This window comes from Equus quagga, chromosome 4, assembly GCF_021613505.1.
Source record: "Equus quagga isolate Etosha38 chromosome 4, UCLA_HA_Equagga_1.0, whole genome shotgun sequence".
In the NCBI taxonomy this organism is placed as follows: Eukaryota; Metazoa; Chordata; class Mammalia; order Perissodactyla; family Equidae; genus Equus; species Equus quagga.
Genome location: NC_060270.1, coordinates 6,691,257 through 6,708,437, shown reverse-complemented (window position 1 = coordinate 6,708,437; position 17,181 = coordinate 6,691,257). Strand labels below are relative to the sequence as shown.

Genomic DNA, 17,181 nt, shown 5'->3' with positions numbered 1-17,181 from the left:
GCTGTGGGCCACAGTAGGCAAGGTGACCCATCCTTGCAGTGGTTCTCAGTCAAAGGTAAGTGAAGGGAAGGAGGTGAGCAGAGGGAAGGAAGTGAGCAGAAGAATGCATTATTACTGTGGAGAGATCGCAGTTAATGTTACAGTATAGCTAATAAATCAGGGCTTTTGGCAATTTGAACACAAATCCTTACAGTCATGGAGATCTCACCTCTTCAGGAGAGTCTATTTCACACTATTTTGGTAAACAGTCTATTAAGAACATGAAAACCAAGGCTCATAAATGCAAAAATGTCTCTGACCCAAAGATTTACACAGAACACATCACCCAGCAGTACATAGTTAATTGCTAAGTGAATTTCAACGGTGTTTAGTTGGTGCATTCATTGGATGACTCCATGAAAAAGATAGAATACAAATGGGACTTGAAGAAAAGCAGGAATTAGATCTTTGAGAAACATAAAATAATCTCATTTTCTCCTATACATGATATTTCAAAATCTAAATAAATTAACTCTGTTCACTAAACACAAATCAAAGCAATGGAACAAAGAACAGTTTTGTTTCCAAAACTTCTGCACACCCTTTAAGAGTTTTCCTGGTCCCCTGAGAAGGATGCTGTGCCCCACAGGCCCTGCTGGAAATCATAGGTTTAGAATAGAAGAGTCTTTTGGAATAATTATTGTGCTAGGACATTAGTGGGTCAAGAACAGCATTTCTCATGAAATAGAATAGGATGGAATGGAATGAAATGGAGTGGAATATACTGTTTTTGTAAAATAGATTCGTGCTGTACGTATGGTGTGTGTGTAGGGTGTGTGTATGAGATCACAATATAAAGTATCTGAACTTGAGTCATAGGCAAAAAGTTTGAAAGCCATTGGTTTAGAGCAAGGTAGCAGCATAGTTCCCATAGGCTGAAAGTCCCTACCCACAAACATGTTTTGATTGGACTCACAGAAGAAGCAAGCAAAAGCATTCCCAGACTGAACTATCCATAAGAATAATGTTGAGAGAAAATAGATTTCACATGTTCTGAGTCAGGACTCAAAATTTGATTATAGAGTCTGACTGATTATTTATTTGTTTATGTCTTAGGAGGATACTGTTAAAAATATAAATTAAGGAAGTAGAGGCAATGGATACTCATTTAAGGAAGGTTGAGAGTTGAAGGAGAAAATCAGGAAGGTAACTAGAAGGCTATTAGTATCTAGAGGCAATTTTTTCACAAAGAGAATGCTTTGATAGGAAAGAAGACAAATCCAAAGGAAAACATTCAAGAGTCTAGAGAGAAGACAATTTATAACAATGTTTTCTCCTTTGCTCACTGGAATAATGTTACAAATAACCCACAAGGAATGAAGACTGAACCTTCTTTTCCTTTGTATTTCCTGATCAATGAAAAAAAAGTCATCCCCTTGCACAGAACAGATAATTAATAACTATCTGTTGAGTAAACAAAGGGTCAGGGCTTGCATTTTTAGTTACTTTTCACAGGAATGAATTCATGTCAGTACAATCACAGTAGCACAGTACAATCTCCTGTAGCACTTTAGCAGGAAAATCCCGCATTTTCCAGGCAGCCGTCTAGGGTGCGGAGTATGATCTACAGCTGAAGAACAGAGAATGGGCTCTAGGAAGATCAAACTCTCAGCTTTGCCTTCATTGCTCAAAGCTTACTAGTCTCATTAACCAACCAATCACAGAGCTGGGCAGCACAAAATAAGATCTTTTAAAAGTAGAAATATTCTGTCCAAACTCCATGTTCAAATCTCTAGTTCTCTCTCTGCTGCTTAGCAGGACTTATCCAAACTGTGAATATTACGTAAGAAACCGCAGATGAGTTCCTTCTTGCTCTGTAACACTGCCAGAAAGCCACACTTTGAAAGTCGGTGTATGCTTAAAGAAATAAAATTCATTTTAATTCTTAGTGGAAACAAGAAGCTAAGTTTACTGGAGAAAATCTAAAAAATAAACTATTGCAAAGTCAAACAAAAATGTGAGGTTAATATTTTGTACGTTGCCAATGAGCAACACAACGCACTTAGGAAACTACAGAAAGTGAACTAAGGTTAAGTTTTTATTGCTTTGATATAGTTCTGACAAATAAATTGACAGGTATTGAATCAGAAGCAAACATTTATAGGTAAAGAAGTAAGGATCCTTCTTTCCCACTGGGAGAATTTTTCCTCCTGTGGTTCTTCTCTGATCAAATGATGTAGGATTTTCTGTTTCCTTAAATAATCATGACACTTCACACATGGCTGATAAATCCTACAAATAGACTGCCTGATCATCTTATGCCCCAGCTTGAAATCCTTCATCATTTCCGACACATTCCAGGAGAAAACCCAACTCTATGACACAGAAAAAAAAAAGGGGAAGAAAAAGCTCCCAAGATATCTAAGTTGATTTCAAGCAGGGAATTATAGGAATTCCAAACTCTCAAGATTTCTATGATGAGGTAAAGAAAGGTACACCTTAAAAAAGTAAATTCGACCAGTTCAATAATACTTTTCCAAATATTGAATGAACATGATGGTAAGTTATTTTATTGCTAATGACCAATGGCCTTTACCAATGCTTACAGAAAAATACATTAATGAGAAAGTAATAAAATGTTGTTGTCTGAAAGAATTCCCCTTAGACTTATATTGTCTCCTGTCCCCCAGATTTATGTGTTGTATGTGAGCGGAGTCATATACTAATTGTTTAAAGCAGAGTCAGCCCACGTTTCTGCAAAGGGCCACATAGCAAATATTTTAGTCTTTGTGAGTCTCCGTCCTGACTACTCAAATCTGCCTGTGGAGCTCAAACGCAGCCATAGAAAATATTCACACAAGTGTTAGTTGTGTTCCAATAACATTTTATTTATAGACACTGAAATGTGCAATGCATATAACTTTCCCTTTTCATGAAATGTTATTCTTCTTTTGACTTTTTCCAACCATTTAAAAAACGTGAAAGCTGATTTTGCTCATGGTCCATACAAAAATAGGTGATGAGTGGAATTCAGCCTGCAAGCCTTAGTTCATTGACCTCTGGTTTAAAGTATTAATTTTCTAGAACTCAAAATAAGATATACCACCACATCAAGAAATACAAAAAGCCAAATTATATGCATGGATCTTTATGGATTTTTAAAGTGACAAAAACATTTAGAAAATACCTTTGAGCCAAAATTTGAAAAAAAGAATGCTGCTAAGACTCTCAAGAACAGCAAAATTAAAGTTAGATTAATATGACAGTTTTGTTATTTCTATTGCTATATATGCGAAAAATCCAAATGCTAAATACGAAAGATATTCTTAGTTTGAGGCCAAAAGGTATTCCTAATTGAGGCCAAATGAAAATGTCAATGACTTGCTTTGTTTGCAAAGTTAAGATTCTCTATAAAAAGAGATTAACTTGAAACTTTTACTAACATCATAGTCATTTAATATGAAAGCGCATCATTAGATAGAGTAAGAGAGGATGAAGACTACTTATTGTCCTGTGTTAGAATTTGAAGTATGATATTTGCTCAAATATTCTTATCTAATAAATAGCCACAGTTCACATAACTACACCCTCAGTTGAACACACCATCATTAAACCACTGAATGCAATCTGTGCATTACATGAATCGTACTTTCAAATTAAACCATTTTTTCTTTAGATAAGATGTAATATGGAATCGGCAAGAATTCACAGCCAGCTTGTCTCTCTAATTCAAATGTAATTTATCATAATTTAGATATAAGAGGTTAAAATAATTGCATAATTAAAAAATACTAATCTTTTAGAGATTTTTAGATCATTATCCATAGAATCTATACATTTTAAAACTTATGTGCGTTTGTGTATTATGTGTATTTGTGCTCATGTATTTGAATTCTGGTACAGAAATTCTATTCAGAAATTTATTTTGAATAAGCAGTTAAAATTGAAGTAGTATATTTCAGGTTTCTAAAATTCTTTGCTTTATCAATTCTATCGTAGAAATACGTGCCCACAATGCTAATGGAGTGAAAAGGAGACTTAGCAAGCAATTGTATTAGTTAAGTTTGAGGCTTTTTAGTTTAAAAGTCTTTAACAATTAAAAAAAAATTATTTACAGGTCATAAAAAGTGCTAGCTGACCATTTTTTTAAAAAGTGAAGCAATTAAAACTATCTAGAGAACATAAAAGTACGAACATTTTTTTAAAAAGCTGAATCAATTAACTGACTTAATTCAATCAATTTTTAATCCAAGAGTTTTACATATATAGATGTAATTTCAAATCAACTTCTGGACCCCAAATCTGATTTTCTTTTGTATTAAAACCATATAAAAATCAATATAAATTACTTCTAGTGATGGATGAATTGATTTGAGGATTTTAACTTAACTGATATTTCATTAAAGTTGAAAATTTTAATTTCACTAGTGATGTAATCTTTAAAAACTAAAGCATTATCTTGTGGGGCTGGCCTGGTGGTGCAGCAGTTAAGTTCGCACACTCCGGTTCGGAGGTCCAGGGTTTGGCAGTTCAGATCCCGGGAGTGGCAGGCAACCCACAGATAAAGAGGAAGATGGGCACAGATGTTAGCTCAGGGCCAATCTTCTTCCAAAAAAAAATTAAAATTAAAATTAAAGCATTATCTTGATCAGGACTAGTTGCTGATACACTTGATCTTCTACATTTTGATAGTATGGTACTATCCCTTTTGTAACAAGATAACCATTCACTGAGCAACATTTCCTGAGAATCTGCAGAGGACCCGGCACTCTGCTAGATACTAAATACAAAGGTGAATGTAACATTCTTTCCCTCGTGAAGCTTACAGGTTTATTAGGGGAGAAGAAAGGTATATGTCTAAGTGATGTGGGCAATTTCGCTCCCCAGGAGACATTTGGCAGTGTCTGGAAATATTTTTGGGTGTCATGACTTGAGGCGGAGGACTCCTGGCGTGTAGTGAGCCAAGGATGCTATCAAACATCTTACGGTTCTGTTAAAACACCCTACATCAGAGAATTATCCAGTCTAAAAGGTCAGTGGTGTTGACTTTGATAAACCTAGATATAAATGCAGCTCATTTTAAGAATGCTGTTATGGAATGGTGCACAGACCCTGGTGGGAACACAGAAGGGGAGGTGGTCAATTTTACAAGCAAGAAGAATTGTCTTGATAGGGGAATACTTTGAAAGAAGAGCTTTGTGTGAGCTGATTCTTGAAATACTGAACGGAGAGATGGTCCTGTGGAGAGGAGTTTTCCAGACTGAGGCAGCAAAGTGAGCAAAGGCGTGGAGGTATAAAATAACTTACCTTTGGGAACTATTGGAAGTCTAGAGCGGATACGATGGGTATGCAAATAGGGAGACCTGGCGTTGGGCAGGGAAGTAGAAATCTGATGATTGGCAAAGACTCTGAATCTGTAAAACTTAGCCTAAGGTTGACTGTATCATGTCTTAGTAAAGCCATTGTGCCTGGCTTCCAGCTACACCATTTTGTAACGAAGACAAAGCACAGCAGACCACATCAAGCTTAATTTATAGTCTTGACCCAGTTTAAATTCCAGCTTAAATATAGGGGGAAAAAAGAGCAAATTTGGTAAATTAACCAAAAAATTGAATTCCTTGCAAGCAAACATGGCTAATGATACAAAAGATTATTATTCTCTACTAATGAACTTAATGTTATCCAGGCTATTGAAAAAGCTACAAAAACGTAAATCTTCAGTAATTTACTGTTTGATGCCATAAGTAAATAGATTATAGTCTGAGCATCTGCTCATGGTTCAAAACATACCTTTAAAATACGATCTCCTAGCAGAAAAATATGATTATTACCTCTGCATCATTATCATAGACCTTCTTTAAAGGGAGGGAAAAAAGCTTTAAATGTCTTGAAAGAAATGTAGAATTTGCTGCCATACCTAACATGATCTTGTTATTATATTATGCAGTTGTTAACAATAAAGATGACTATATTTTATTTTGAGGACGTTTCTGAAAGTCTCTAAAAATGAAAGTACATATGCCATATTTCCAGATTTTTATATCCAGCTAAGTATTATAATAGTCAGTAAAGAAAAATAAAAAATCACTTAGGGACATTAAAAAAATGTATAACTAGAAGCAATGGTTCAAATAATAGTTCTGATATATGTCTCAAAAGATAAAGCTAGTGACTGAAAAATGAAATAATAAAGAGATATTATCTATTATGTATTAAAAGAAATACTAAGTTTTTAACTGAATTCAATCCCTTTGCTTTTGCTATCAAATTTATTTAAACTGACAGTTTAAAGATGTTTTTCTTTGGCCCCAAAAATCAATTATAAGCAGCCAATTCAGAGTGGCAAAACAAATAATGTCACACTCCTAAGAACCCAAAAGATTATTGTCTCACATACAGGAAGCTAAGAAGTGAGGTTTCTTTCTCAACATCAACAACAGCTGCTTTTACCAAGGGCAATCTTAGGATAGAGGGAGGCTAAGTGATCACCCAAGAAATGGAAACCACAATGTTTCCTCTAAATCATGGAGGACTTCTCCCAGGTTATGTGAGATTCCATGTCAATTCTAACAATACTAGGCTAATCATTAAAATAATTTTCGTTTAAAAGAAAAACAAACCATAATTATTTTCAACTATCGTTATCATCTTTGTCATTAGAGACGATGCCACCCATATTCAGCCAGTTTCTCTAGTGTGATAGAACCCTGGTAAGAAATCTCAAATACAAATCGTCTGTTTGCTTCCATTAATGGAACTTCTGTGGGCCACAGCCCACTGGCAGTGGGCCGTGGATGGGACTTAAGTCTGAAATACAATGGTGTGGCAAATCCTAAGCGACTTTTGACCTCAAGCTCTAACCTCAAAATTGAAGAAGCTACAGAAAGGGTCTGTGCCTTCTCCAAATCTGATCAAAATATTAGGGATGGGATTGCAGTTCACAAAATAAAATTTTGTTTTTACTTTTCTGCACCCAAATATGGGAAGACGTTTTTCACTTCCTTTTGCTATATTTAAGATACTTCCTAGCCCAACCCTAAGCCATCACAGGGACCACACCACCAGAAGAATTTTCCTGGAGGTTGCCTTGTATCAAAAAACATGATTAAATTAAAATGAGTTTTCTGTGCTTACTAAAAAGGCAGCATTTGCAGTCACTTTAGGTGGCTTCAGTGCTGGGCACTTACCCAAGTCCCCGGTCCTGTGGAGTCAGCTGTCCTCCATGTGCCTGGTCCTGCTGCATGTGACTGAGTGTTCAAATGCCTGGCCTTACCAAACTGTTTCAGAAAAGATTCAACCCTTCAAATGAGAGAAGAGTTGCTCATTATGAGAAGTCTTTAAAAAAAAAAAAAAAAAAGAAACCTGGATTTTAGACAAGCAAACGCTCCGCAGGTCTCAGAAGGTTTGCAAGACTAATCATCACCGACATGAAACTTGAGCTCATCTTTACAGACTTTTGTTTCCTTCCAGCTACGTCTCTTTCAATTTTTGTTTCATTCCCTTACTCCTTTTTCCAGCTTGCTTTTGATCTTCCATTTTATACTGTACAGAAGTCTTGAGCGGTATGTGTGAAGTGAGCCATCACCAACCCGATGAGGGAAAGCCTGCTGGTCTAGAGAAAAATCATAAAGTAAGAAATAAGGCCTGAGATTGGATGCGGAGTGAATCTGCATGGTTATCAATGTCCTGTTGTGCTTCGTGAAAGATGCCTGGTCCTTTCAACACTGCATTTCATGTAGCGATGAAAACGGGATATGGAATATCATCGTGAAAACTGGTTTGAGTGGGATAATGATGATTAAGGGGCCGTCAATGCAAAAACCCAACAGGACCCAATTGTGATGAGTGAGCTCGATGCTGAACCTGCTTCATAATCTCTGCTTTTGTTTAGGGGCCTCCAAACAACTCTCACTCCACCAGCCTTTGGAACTTGGGCCCAGTTTGGACGTCATCTAAGCATTCCACCTCAACAGCTCTTATGATTTCCCACTGAGAAGAAAAGTGGGAAGCTGGGATCCAGGTGCCACAAGGAAAGATTTTTGAGATACTTTGACCATAGTAAAGCTTTATGCACTACTGTGCTTAGGGACGACCATGTAGAAGATTGAAGCCCGTTGTGTTGATTTCTATTGCTACGTCAACTGTGTAACGAGTATGGCTATCCTGAAAAAGCACATTGCTTTCACAGTAATACCACTGGCATATACTTTTCTAAAATTTCATTTTATTCAACCAGCTCAGGATACTTTAACAACATTTACTTTCTCAATTACTTCTGTGACAGAGGCATGTTGCCTTTGGCCACTGTGAACTGAGATTAAAACCCATGAATTCAGCCTTTTAAGATTTCTAGTCACTCCCCTGAACCAAATGCTTTCCCTGAATGGTAAGTGAATTTAAAGCTAACGTAACTACCAGAAAAATAACAGCCAGAGGCAAGTCACGAACCTTCCATCTCCTGTTTAGTGTTGAAGAGAGTTCCATGTTTTCCGCCCCAAACAAAACCAGGCTCACGTTCTCCAGGGGAGTGTCAGCCCCATAAATGAGCAAACTTATAATACCATTCTACTCATGAGTAAATATGAGATACATGAATCTACCGATTTTTTGAATATCATTAATATAAATTTCCTTGTATTTTTGTGGTTAAGAACTCCTATTAAAAACATAAAAATGATTCCAGGAAACCTCTTTTAGGTCTTCCTAATTATGTTGACAGGAACTGCAGCTTTTCCTCACTCTGCACAGGCTGTTTTACTCTATAATGAGGCTTTCGAGCTTGGTGTTTCCAAGCAATGTTTCAGGCTTTACTTGGAGTGCATATCTGCTGTGTTCTCTACTATTTTAAAAGCTAAAATGAAAATGCAACAGGTTCAAGCAGCAATTAATAAATTCTGTCATTTATAGAAAAAATCAGTAGCCTCCATCCTATGAGAAAAAGATCATTTCATAAATATTGAATACCACTACCCGCATACCCTGCAAGTTGGTTAGCTAAAAAGACAGTAATTCCATTAGAGGCTTTCAGCAAGGAAAAGATAAAATAGTTGAGATAAAGTAGCTGACATTATTCGTTACTATTTTGCTTTCAAAATGTATGTCATAGCTATGTCATACGTTCCACAAACTTTCAAGGGAAAATTTTGCCAGTTATCTGAAAACTCTGAGCCCTTTCTTAAGGGGATTTCTTGTCTTACAGTTTGTGTGACGTGGCTGAATATTTGATTAACCATAGATGCAGCATATGCTTGTATCAGGGAATCATTTTAGCCATATAAAATATTCATCAGTAGCTGATAGCACCAGAAGTGGAAATCTGAGCAGCTATCCTGTCCAGAAAACAATTGAATGTTTCACAATCAGAAGACAGGAGACCAACGCCCTTTAGTTCTTAAGGAAAGCTGAATTTAGACAAGGCAGGAGCCCTGACTAGTAACCATTTCCTTAGACTAGATGGTTCATTCCCAACTTCCTTTAAAAATCAGATAACTAAACCCTCAATGATTGGATTGCTCCAGCAAAAAATTGAAAGTAAAAATCCCTCCTTGTCACATAAAGCTATAGCAAAGCATAGTTAATAAGTCAGTACTTCAGAATCTTGCTTATAGGAGAGTTATTTCTATCATTCAATATAAGTATCATTTCAATACGGGACATGAAGGTGAGATTTCGTGTTTCCATTATTAGAGTCAAACCTAGAGTGATGAAATTGGCATTCAGTGGCAGTTGGTGTAACGGATAAGGGATGAAGGTTGATTTCCACTGTAGTCTCACAGTTATTTCTCAGTGACGCAACTGCACCCAGGGCTGTCCTTGCCCTATCTTTGCTGTGTACACTTACTTCCTGGATGATTCCATCCCATCCAGTTTCATAGCACTTGTCGTTTTCTAACATACTACATAACTTATTCTATGGGTCTTCCCCCTGCTGACACACACCTGAGTCTAATCCCGCTGCGGGGTCTCCTTGCTGCCTAATGCTCCCTAGTACCCAGAAGAACATCCAGCATAGAAGAAGCAGTCAATAATGTATTTTGAGTAAATGAATGACAAAACACAGTAAGAGATTACAGAAGATGTACATAACTCTTTATTACAATTTGAAAGTGGGGAAATATGTTTTTCTCAAAGTTAAAGGAAAAAGTAGGTAAGACCAGTTTTAGCATAATTTTCTTTTAAAGCAAAATTTTAGCTTCACACTAAAGAATTGTATTATAAAATAAATATAAAAGCTTTGTATGTCTAAACCTCTATGCTTGATGAAATTTGTACCATCCAAACGTTTAGCCTCACTTTCTGTTCTTTTTTTGTTTTAAAATGGCCCTGAACTCAATACTATAAAGGAACTCATAAATATACATACCTTTATTTTTTGTTTTGCTTCAAAGAATCAATCCAGCAGCCAGAAAATAGTTTTTAGTATCCTAGATGCCTCCCTACCAAGCTACTTTAGTTTTCATTTTCAGGTGGCATGTGGGCATTTCCTGGACGCAGCCTAAGGGCTTTCATACTGCAGAGCTGAACTGTAGGAGAGCTGTAGGTTTTTCAGATCCTCACAAAATCACTTGTAGCCCATGTATTCTTATACACAAATAAATTGGCTCTACGTCCTAATGGGATTTCAGGCCACACAGCATTGTAGACAAATTACAAAAGCAGATTCAGCCACACTCGAAAGAGGACCCAAACAAGCTGTATACATAAGTGCAATCAATTTCCCAGCTCGACAAGTAATTTAACCAAATATTTCTAATCTCAAGAGTCTAAAAGCCAAATAAATTAGCCTTACTTTTTGATCAGCATAAATTGTTAGTTGATAAGTTAGCAAGCAGCTATAAGGCTAGCTTTATCGTCGTTTTATTGTATTGAAGATATTTTTGTACCACAAAAAGGGAAAATGTTATTAAAGGAATGTTGAATTCATTATTTTAAGACCATCAGTGGAAATACTGACAATATTGTGGCTCATATATCACATGATACTAAGCCTCTGTTTGTTTTTTCAGGTACTTTTAGAGATTCCTCTTATGTAAACATTAACTGATATATTCTAGATGTTTTCAATGAAGAATTCATGGTGATTACAGTATTTACAGTACAATAACTTCTTAGTAGTTATTTATTTACAGATGATCAATTTCAGGAACTAGCTTTACTAGGTATCTGATATTGAATAACTTTAAGAAAGCTTTTAAATCACCCCTAGATTTATAAGGCATTTCCTTGTTTCTTGGATTACTTAAGCACACTCATTTCTGGAAATGCCTGATCAAAAGCATTAAATGTAAAATAATTGTAAATTGGAGCACTGACGGCTATAAAAGTGCAATTACTGTATCAGTTCACCGATACAGTGCGATTTGCCAATAAAAGCACTGAAACTGTGGTTTGTATTTCCAGCAAATCTTTGTTGAAAGCCACAAACTGGATAATGGCAGGAAAAATTGTTCTCATAATATCTCTATTGCCATAATAAGGTGGGCCCATTCTTTTTAAAACCAAGGGTCTAAGACATTTCTAAGCCTAAAACATAGGCTAACACAATAGTTTCAATACACATTTTAGGACGGTGGCAGTTTCTCCCAAACTCCTTGGTTGAACAAACTTTAAGGCCTTCGAGGGCTGGAAGGTAATGTAAATAAGTGATGTGAGCCACCTGGTGAATGGCACATGTGCATATCGAGTAAGTAGTTCAAACTGTGGCCAATGTTGCCCGAAATTCCAATTTCTCAAGAAAAGAGCAGACTAAGATTCTTATTTGCAACCACTCGAATTTTATATGTTGTTTCATGTTTTTAAATCTTTTGCACATATTTGGACTGAATTAAACCTTTGAGCTACCAGTTTGCCACCTTGTCTAGACTTCTGAAAAGTCAATGATATTTTCTTCTAGAAAAAAATGAGATAGCTTCCTGCCAAAATCTTGTTCTTTTTAGACAGTACTGCTCAATTACCCAGTAGAGGCATTTTCCTGAGTCACAGAGGACATTCCTATGCCCGTTAGTATATTCATTAGACTGAATGTCTACAGGACCCAACATCTCAGTTTCACATATATATTTTTATCACATAAAAAGTCACCACATCTTGAAGAGGAAAATGGTAAGTCCAAATGTGCCATGTTGATATTAGTTCTATTATAATCATTTCAAAGTAGATTGGTCATAACATCATAGTTGCTTTTTGACACACTCAGGAAGATATTCGGTGCCATTATCCTAACAAAACAGAGGATAAGAGATGAAGAACAAAATTAATGTGTTTTAGTCTTTTAAACCTATGGCTTTGACCTACAGAAACATATCAGTTAGGGATGAAACTGCAACACATATGGAAAAATATCCATTCCCTACACCTTCTTCATGAATGAAGCAGTTCATCAGTTTTTCTCCATTGTGATTTAAAAAAATTCTTTCTACCTTCTAACTCCCCTCTCCATATAACCAACATTAAATATAACAATGAGAGTATATCTATACCTATGCCTATATGTATATCTATCTATATATATATGAAGAGAGAGAGATGTACCTCCTTTGTTCCGTTTCTTTGGAAGACTTGACTAATACAGACAGCTAGTTTTACACATATTGCTACTAAACTCCATTTCTCCTATCTTATAACTTTACAGATTTTTTCTTTTTATCTTTTTTATTTATTTTTTACTTATCTGTTTACTTATTTTCTTTTTATTCTTTTGTCTGCACCAAAAATGAAAATTTATACTTATTCACAACAAACTTTATCTTATTGAGCCAACTCGTTATTCTTGGCTGAACGATCTTTTGAAGGCTTGATTCTGATCTCCCACATACTCACTGTCTGTCCAGGTTTATGTAAAATACAGAGAATAGAATCATACTTGCTTCGTCAAGTCTTGTCTTTTGAAGTCAGATCAGTGTAAGAGTTACGTGACTTTCTAAGGAAATGGTCTACACCAGCCAGAGCCAATGTGAGTGTTGTTACTGTTTTTCCCAAGTGTAAGAGCTACCTTAATAGCTATTTTGAATCATACTAGCCAAATTAGAATGCTCAAGTTGAACAACACAGTTTTTTCTTACCTAGCTTATTAAATTCTCAGAAGAGTCAAAACCCTTTGAATAAATAATCCCAAATGAGTATTGAATTGAGCCCATGTACCCCAAGGGAATTTAGACCATCTGCTAATTCTACTGAGTGAAGGCTTTCTTTTATATACTCTCAGCTTTGGAGAAATGGAATCCAATTTGCCTCTAGCTCCCATCTTTTCAACCCAGAGTTAAGTACTCTGTCTATCTAAAACAAACTTTTACAACCACTTTGTGTTATTTGAAACCCAATGTATTTCTCCCCAACAGTGAACACAGATGGGTATATCAAGGACACGGAAAAAGTATTTCTCAAACAGACACAATTCTTTCTTAGAATCTGGTGTCCTTTAAAAGCATTTTCTAAAACATTTGTTAACCTTTATATAAACAATTAATAGGTCAAATAATTCTTTCCTTTTGCTCAATAAATATTTTGGAAGGTGACCGTTATTGCATCTTGAAATGTGGCAGAAATCTATTGGTATTCTTATCTGACCACCCTTTCCATCCCCCACCCTCTTTCTGAACACAGGCATGTGTAGCAGCCTTTCATGAACAAGGAATCCATTCAGGACTTACAGCCCTGGGCCAATTTCCACTCAACAGGTTTCCTATGCACTGGTAGGTGCCAAATGGCAAGTCTCGTGTTTCTCCAAAAGAATTATGAATAGAGAGGGGATTAAACTCTAAGTGGCTTCCTGATTTCACCATTTCTGAAGTCCAGTGTTAGGTTGCTGAAAGGTCACTTCATTTGTACCATCAGGAGACTAACAGGCTTTAGAGATTGAGTGAGTGATGTAATAATTTGTGTGTGTGTATGTGTGTGTGTGTATGGAATATTGGAATAGCTAGCAATCTGTTGCATTAAAAGCACATACACATTTTTGAGCATCTCTTCGTTTGTTGAAAACAGCTCTTCCGTGATTTCAGGTTTAAATGAGGAATGTGAGGAATGTTTAAACCTGATTTCAGGTCTAAATTAAATTATTGTAATTTTAATAGCAATCTGTGTAGTAACAGAAAGCCAAAAGTAAAGAAATGCAGGTATTTGCCCAATACTGATTCTTAACTCTACTCTAAGAAAATATTTACTCATTGTCTGACTATAAAAAGTAAAATGTCCTCAGGATGGGAGTGTACCTATAAATGTCCAGTCTATAAATACCAAAAGCCAAACTGCAGCAATGGCTCCACACACTCATGTTCAATCAGATCAATATACAATCAAGATGAAAGAGGAAACATAACTCACCCTGAATGGGGCACTCTCCAAATTATCAAACATGAAATTAAACAGGAGAGAAAACACTAAAACTATTGCTTTAATGAATATAATCAGTCATCTGGAAAATGAGTTCTATACAGATATAATGAGTTCCCAAGAATAATTTGTGCAAAGTCCAATCGATAGTGTTAGGCTTGTATAAACCTTGCCTGGTGCCATCTTGTGTAAACCTTGTCTGGTGCCATCTTGGTGGTGATTTTTTGTACTGAGCACTGTCCAGCATCCCCCGTGCCCTCTGAGGCAGGGGACTGCTGAATAGCCACATTTGAACCACATAAGCACGCAAGATTATCTGTGAAGGTTTACTTGACGTGGACCACAGGTGAGCTCTCACCTTGAAATCGAGAAGTGGCATTGCTGGAATTAACAACTTTGGTAGAGTTAGTTTGTAATCCCTACTTCAGTAAGACGTGGAAATTCCATAGGCAAGGGTTACTCACTGATATTCCACCTAAGGGATTTTCCTTCTTTTCAAGGAGGTTGTGACTTCCTCCATTTTTAAGAAATGCAAGTTAAAAAGATTCAGAAGAGTCAGGAAACAAATACTCCATAGAACTGAAATTAAAGGATAAAATTAATATCTTTGATATGTTAACATGTTTTCAAATTAATTTTATTTTGTATAATTTCTATATTACCAAGGGTAATGTTCTGGCCAGCAATATGTGTGAGTGTGTTTTTGTCAACAGCCGTGTATTCTGTTTATTGAGGACTGTCCCCAAGGTACATTGTGCTAGATATTTAGAAAATCTCTTGAGGATCAAATACATTTTTTCCTCAAGCTCACTGTATTATTACATTTGTTTATTTTTTTCAGTTATGGCTGAAGTAGGTGGTTTCCACCCACTTCTAAACTGATTTAAGGGATATTATAAGAAGAATAGATACCATACAGCTACTATGAAAAATGTAAAGTACAAGAGTCAAACAGGGAAAGAGGGATTTAGTTTAAGAGTCCGTAAAGGAACTCTGAGTAAAATAGGAGCATATCTTCAACAGCAACTTAATAGAAAATGAAAAAAACAGCCATTCTTTGTATACTATTTCTTACCACTGTTCTCAGGGAAAAAAAACTTGAGAAGAAAAGGTTAAGTGATAGGAATTTTTTCTTTTCTGTAAGTGTCTCAATCATCTTCTGGTAATTTTTCTTTTTCTCAAGACTTAGTCCTCACTTTCTACAGAAATCACCCCTGTGCCAGACATTGTTAATTGCCCTCCTAATATCTCTTTTCTTCATCTCCCATTCTAATAGGACACAAATTAATTCAGTGGGTAATGTTTCCACTTTAAAATACTTGGCTTTCCGCACTCCCATGAATCTGAAGACAGGCATGTGACCCAGTTCTAGGCCAAGAGGTGTAAGCAGCAGTTAAGGTTGGGCTTTTCAGGGTGTTACGGTCTTCCTGACAAACCAGGCAAACCTACTCAATATATCTCTTGCCCTTTTCCTTTCCTTCCTTCCTAGAATTGAAAAGTGATGTCTAGAAGGGCAATGGCTTTTTTGGTCAATATGAAGAGAACAGCCTTGAACTAAGGATGACAATGCTGACAGCTAGGGGGAGGTTGGGACCTTGATGTCGTCATGTAACCATAACAACCGTGGACTACTGTCTGCCTCCAGACTCTACATTACATGAAAAATAAGATAAACAAAATAAAATAAAGGACCTGACTGAGTTTCTGTGACATATAGCTGAGTATGACCTTAACTCTTAGAATTCCGTTATGTGACCCTTCTTGCTCTGGTTCAGGTGTTCCTTCTTGTTTCTATGGCATCTCCTATGATCCCAAACACAGTACTTTCTATCCCTCATGACATCATAAATTTCAAGAAGACAGAAGTCGTGTCAATGTCTCAATCAATGATGTGCCTAGAACCTTGCACATGTCTACACAACACATAGTGAGCACACAGTACATTTGTTGAACATGGGAATAATGAAGAAATGATTGAATTACTATAATACCCACCTCTCTCAGATCTACTACTAACACCATAGTCCAGAATTCTTCTTTTTTTCACCTAGACTATTTTAGTAGCTTCCTCATGGTTCTCCCTGAGTTCTCCTTGCTGAAAAACCCTTCCCTAGCTTCCCATTATGTTTAGAATAAAACCAAAATCCTTTACACGCTCTGTAAAGCCCGTACCATCTAGCTACTCCCCGCTGCTCTGGATCTTTCTCCTTCCATTCTCTTCAGTATGCGCCAGCCACATTGGCTTTCTCTCGGTTACTGAAACATTCCAAGCTTATTCTCACCTTAAGATCTTCGTGCTAGATGTTCCATTTCCATGGGTTTTCACACAGCTGTCTCCTTCTTGCCTTTTCAATCTCAGTTTAGATCACTTCCTCAGAGAGGTCACAGCTGATAATTGAATCTAAAGGACCTCACCAAGCCCTCTATCCCATAATCTTGGGCCGTAAAGAAAATATGTTTGCTTCTGTGTAGTTAGGACTTCCTGAGAAAACCTTACTGAACTTGGAATCTGGGCTGAAACGCAATCCTTAGAGGGTGACTTATGACTGAATAAGAAATGAGAACTCCAGAGAGCTTTACCTTTCCAGAGGTATCTGTACATTTCAAGGGGAGATGCAATCCAGGACCAGGGAGACATTCCAAGTGGTGAAGACCCAGGATCTTTCTCATTACTTCTCCAAGGAAACTCCCTCAAAAGAGGAGGGAAGACAGCTGCCTCTCGCTCCTAGGTAAATGTGCAGATGCATTTTTTGGATGAAATGTCTAGAGTGTAGAGTGACATCTGGCTTTCACCGCATTGCCCCAGAAAGAGGACATTGTAGCACAAGGGAACTGGCACGTTATTACCTGCTATAAATAAATAACAAGAAA

The 17,181-nt window shown here is 36.6% G+C and overlaps 1 protein-coding gene across 1 annotated transcript in view; it reads right to left on the bottom strand.

The window, feature by feature from the left end:
• Positions 1–16,928, bottom strand: part of ZPLD1 (zona pellucida like domain containing 1) — a 67,831-nt gene extending 50,903 nt beyond the window's left edge. The window contains exon 1 of the mRNA XM_046659671.1: positions 16,891–16,928. Within this exon, the coding sequence (XP_046515627.1) occupies positions 16,891–16,912 (22 nt within the window). The 5' untranslated portion in view covers positions 16,913–16,928. The remainder of the gene's footprint in view (positions 1–16,890) is intronic.
• Between the last annotated feature and the right edge of the window lie 253 nt (positions 16,929–17,181).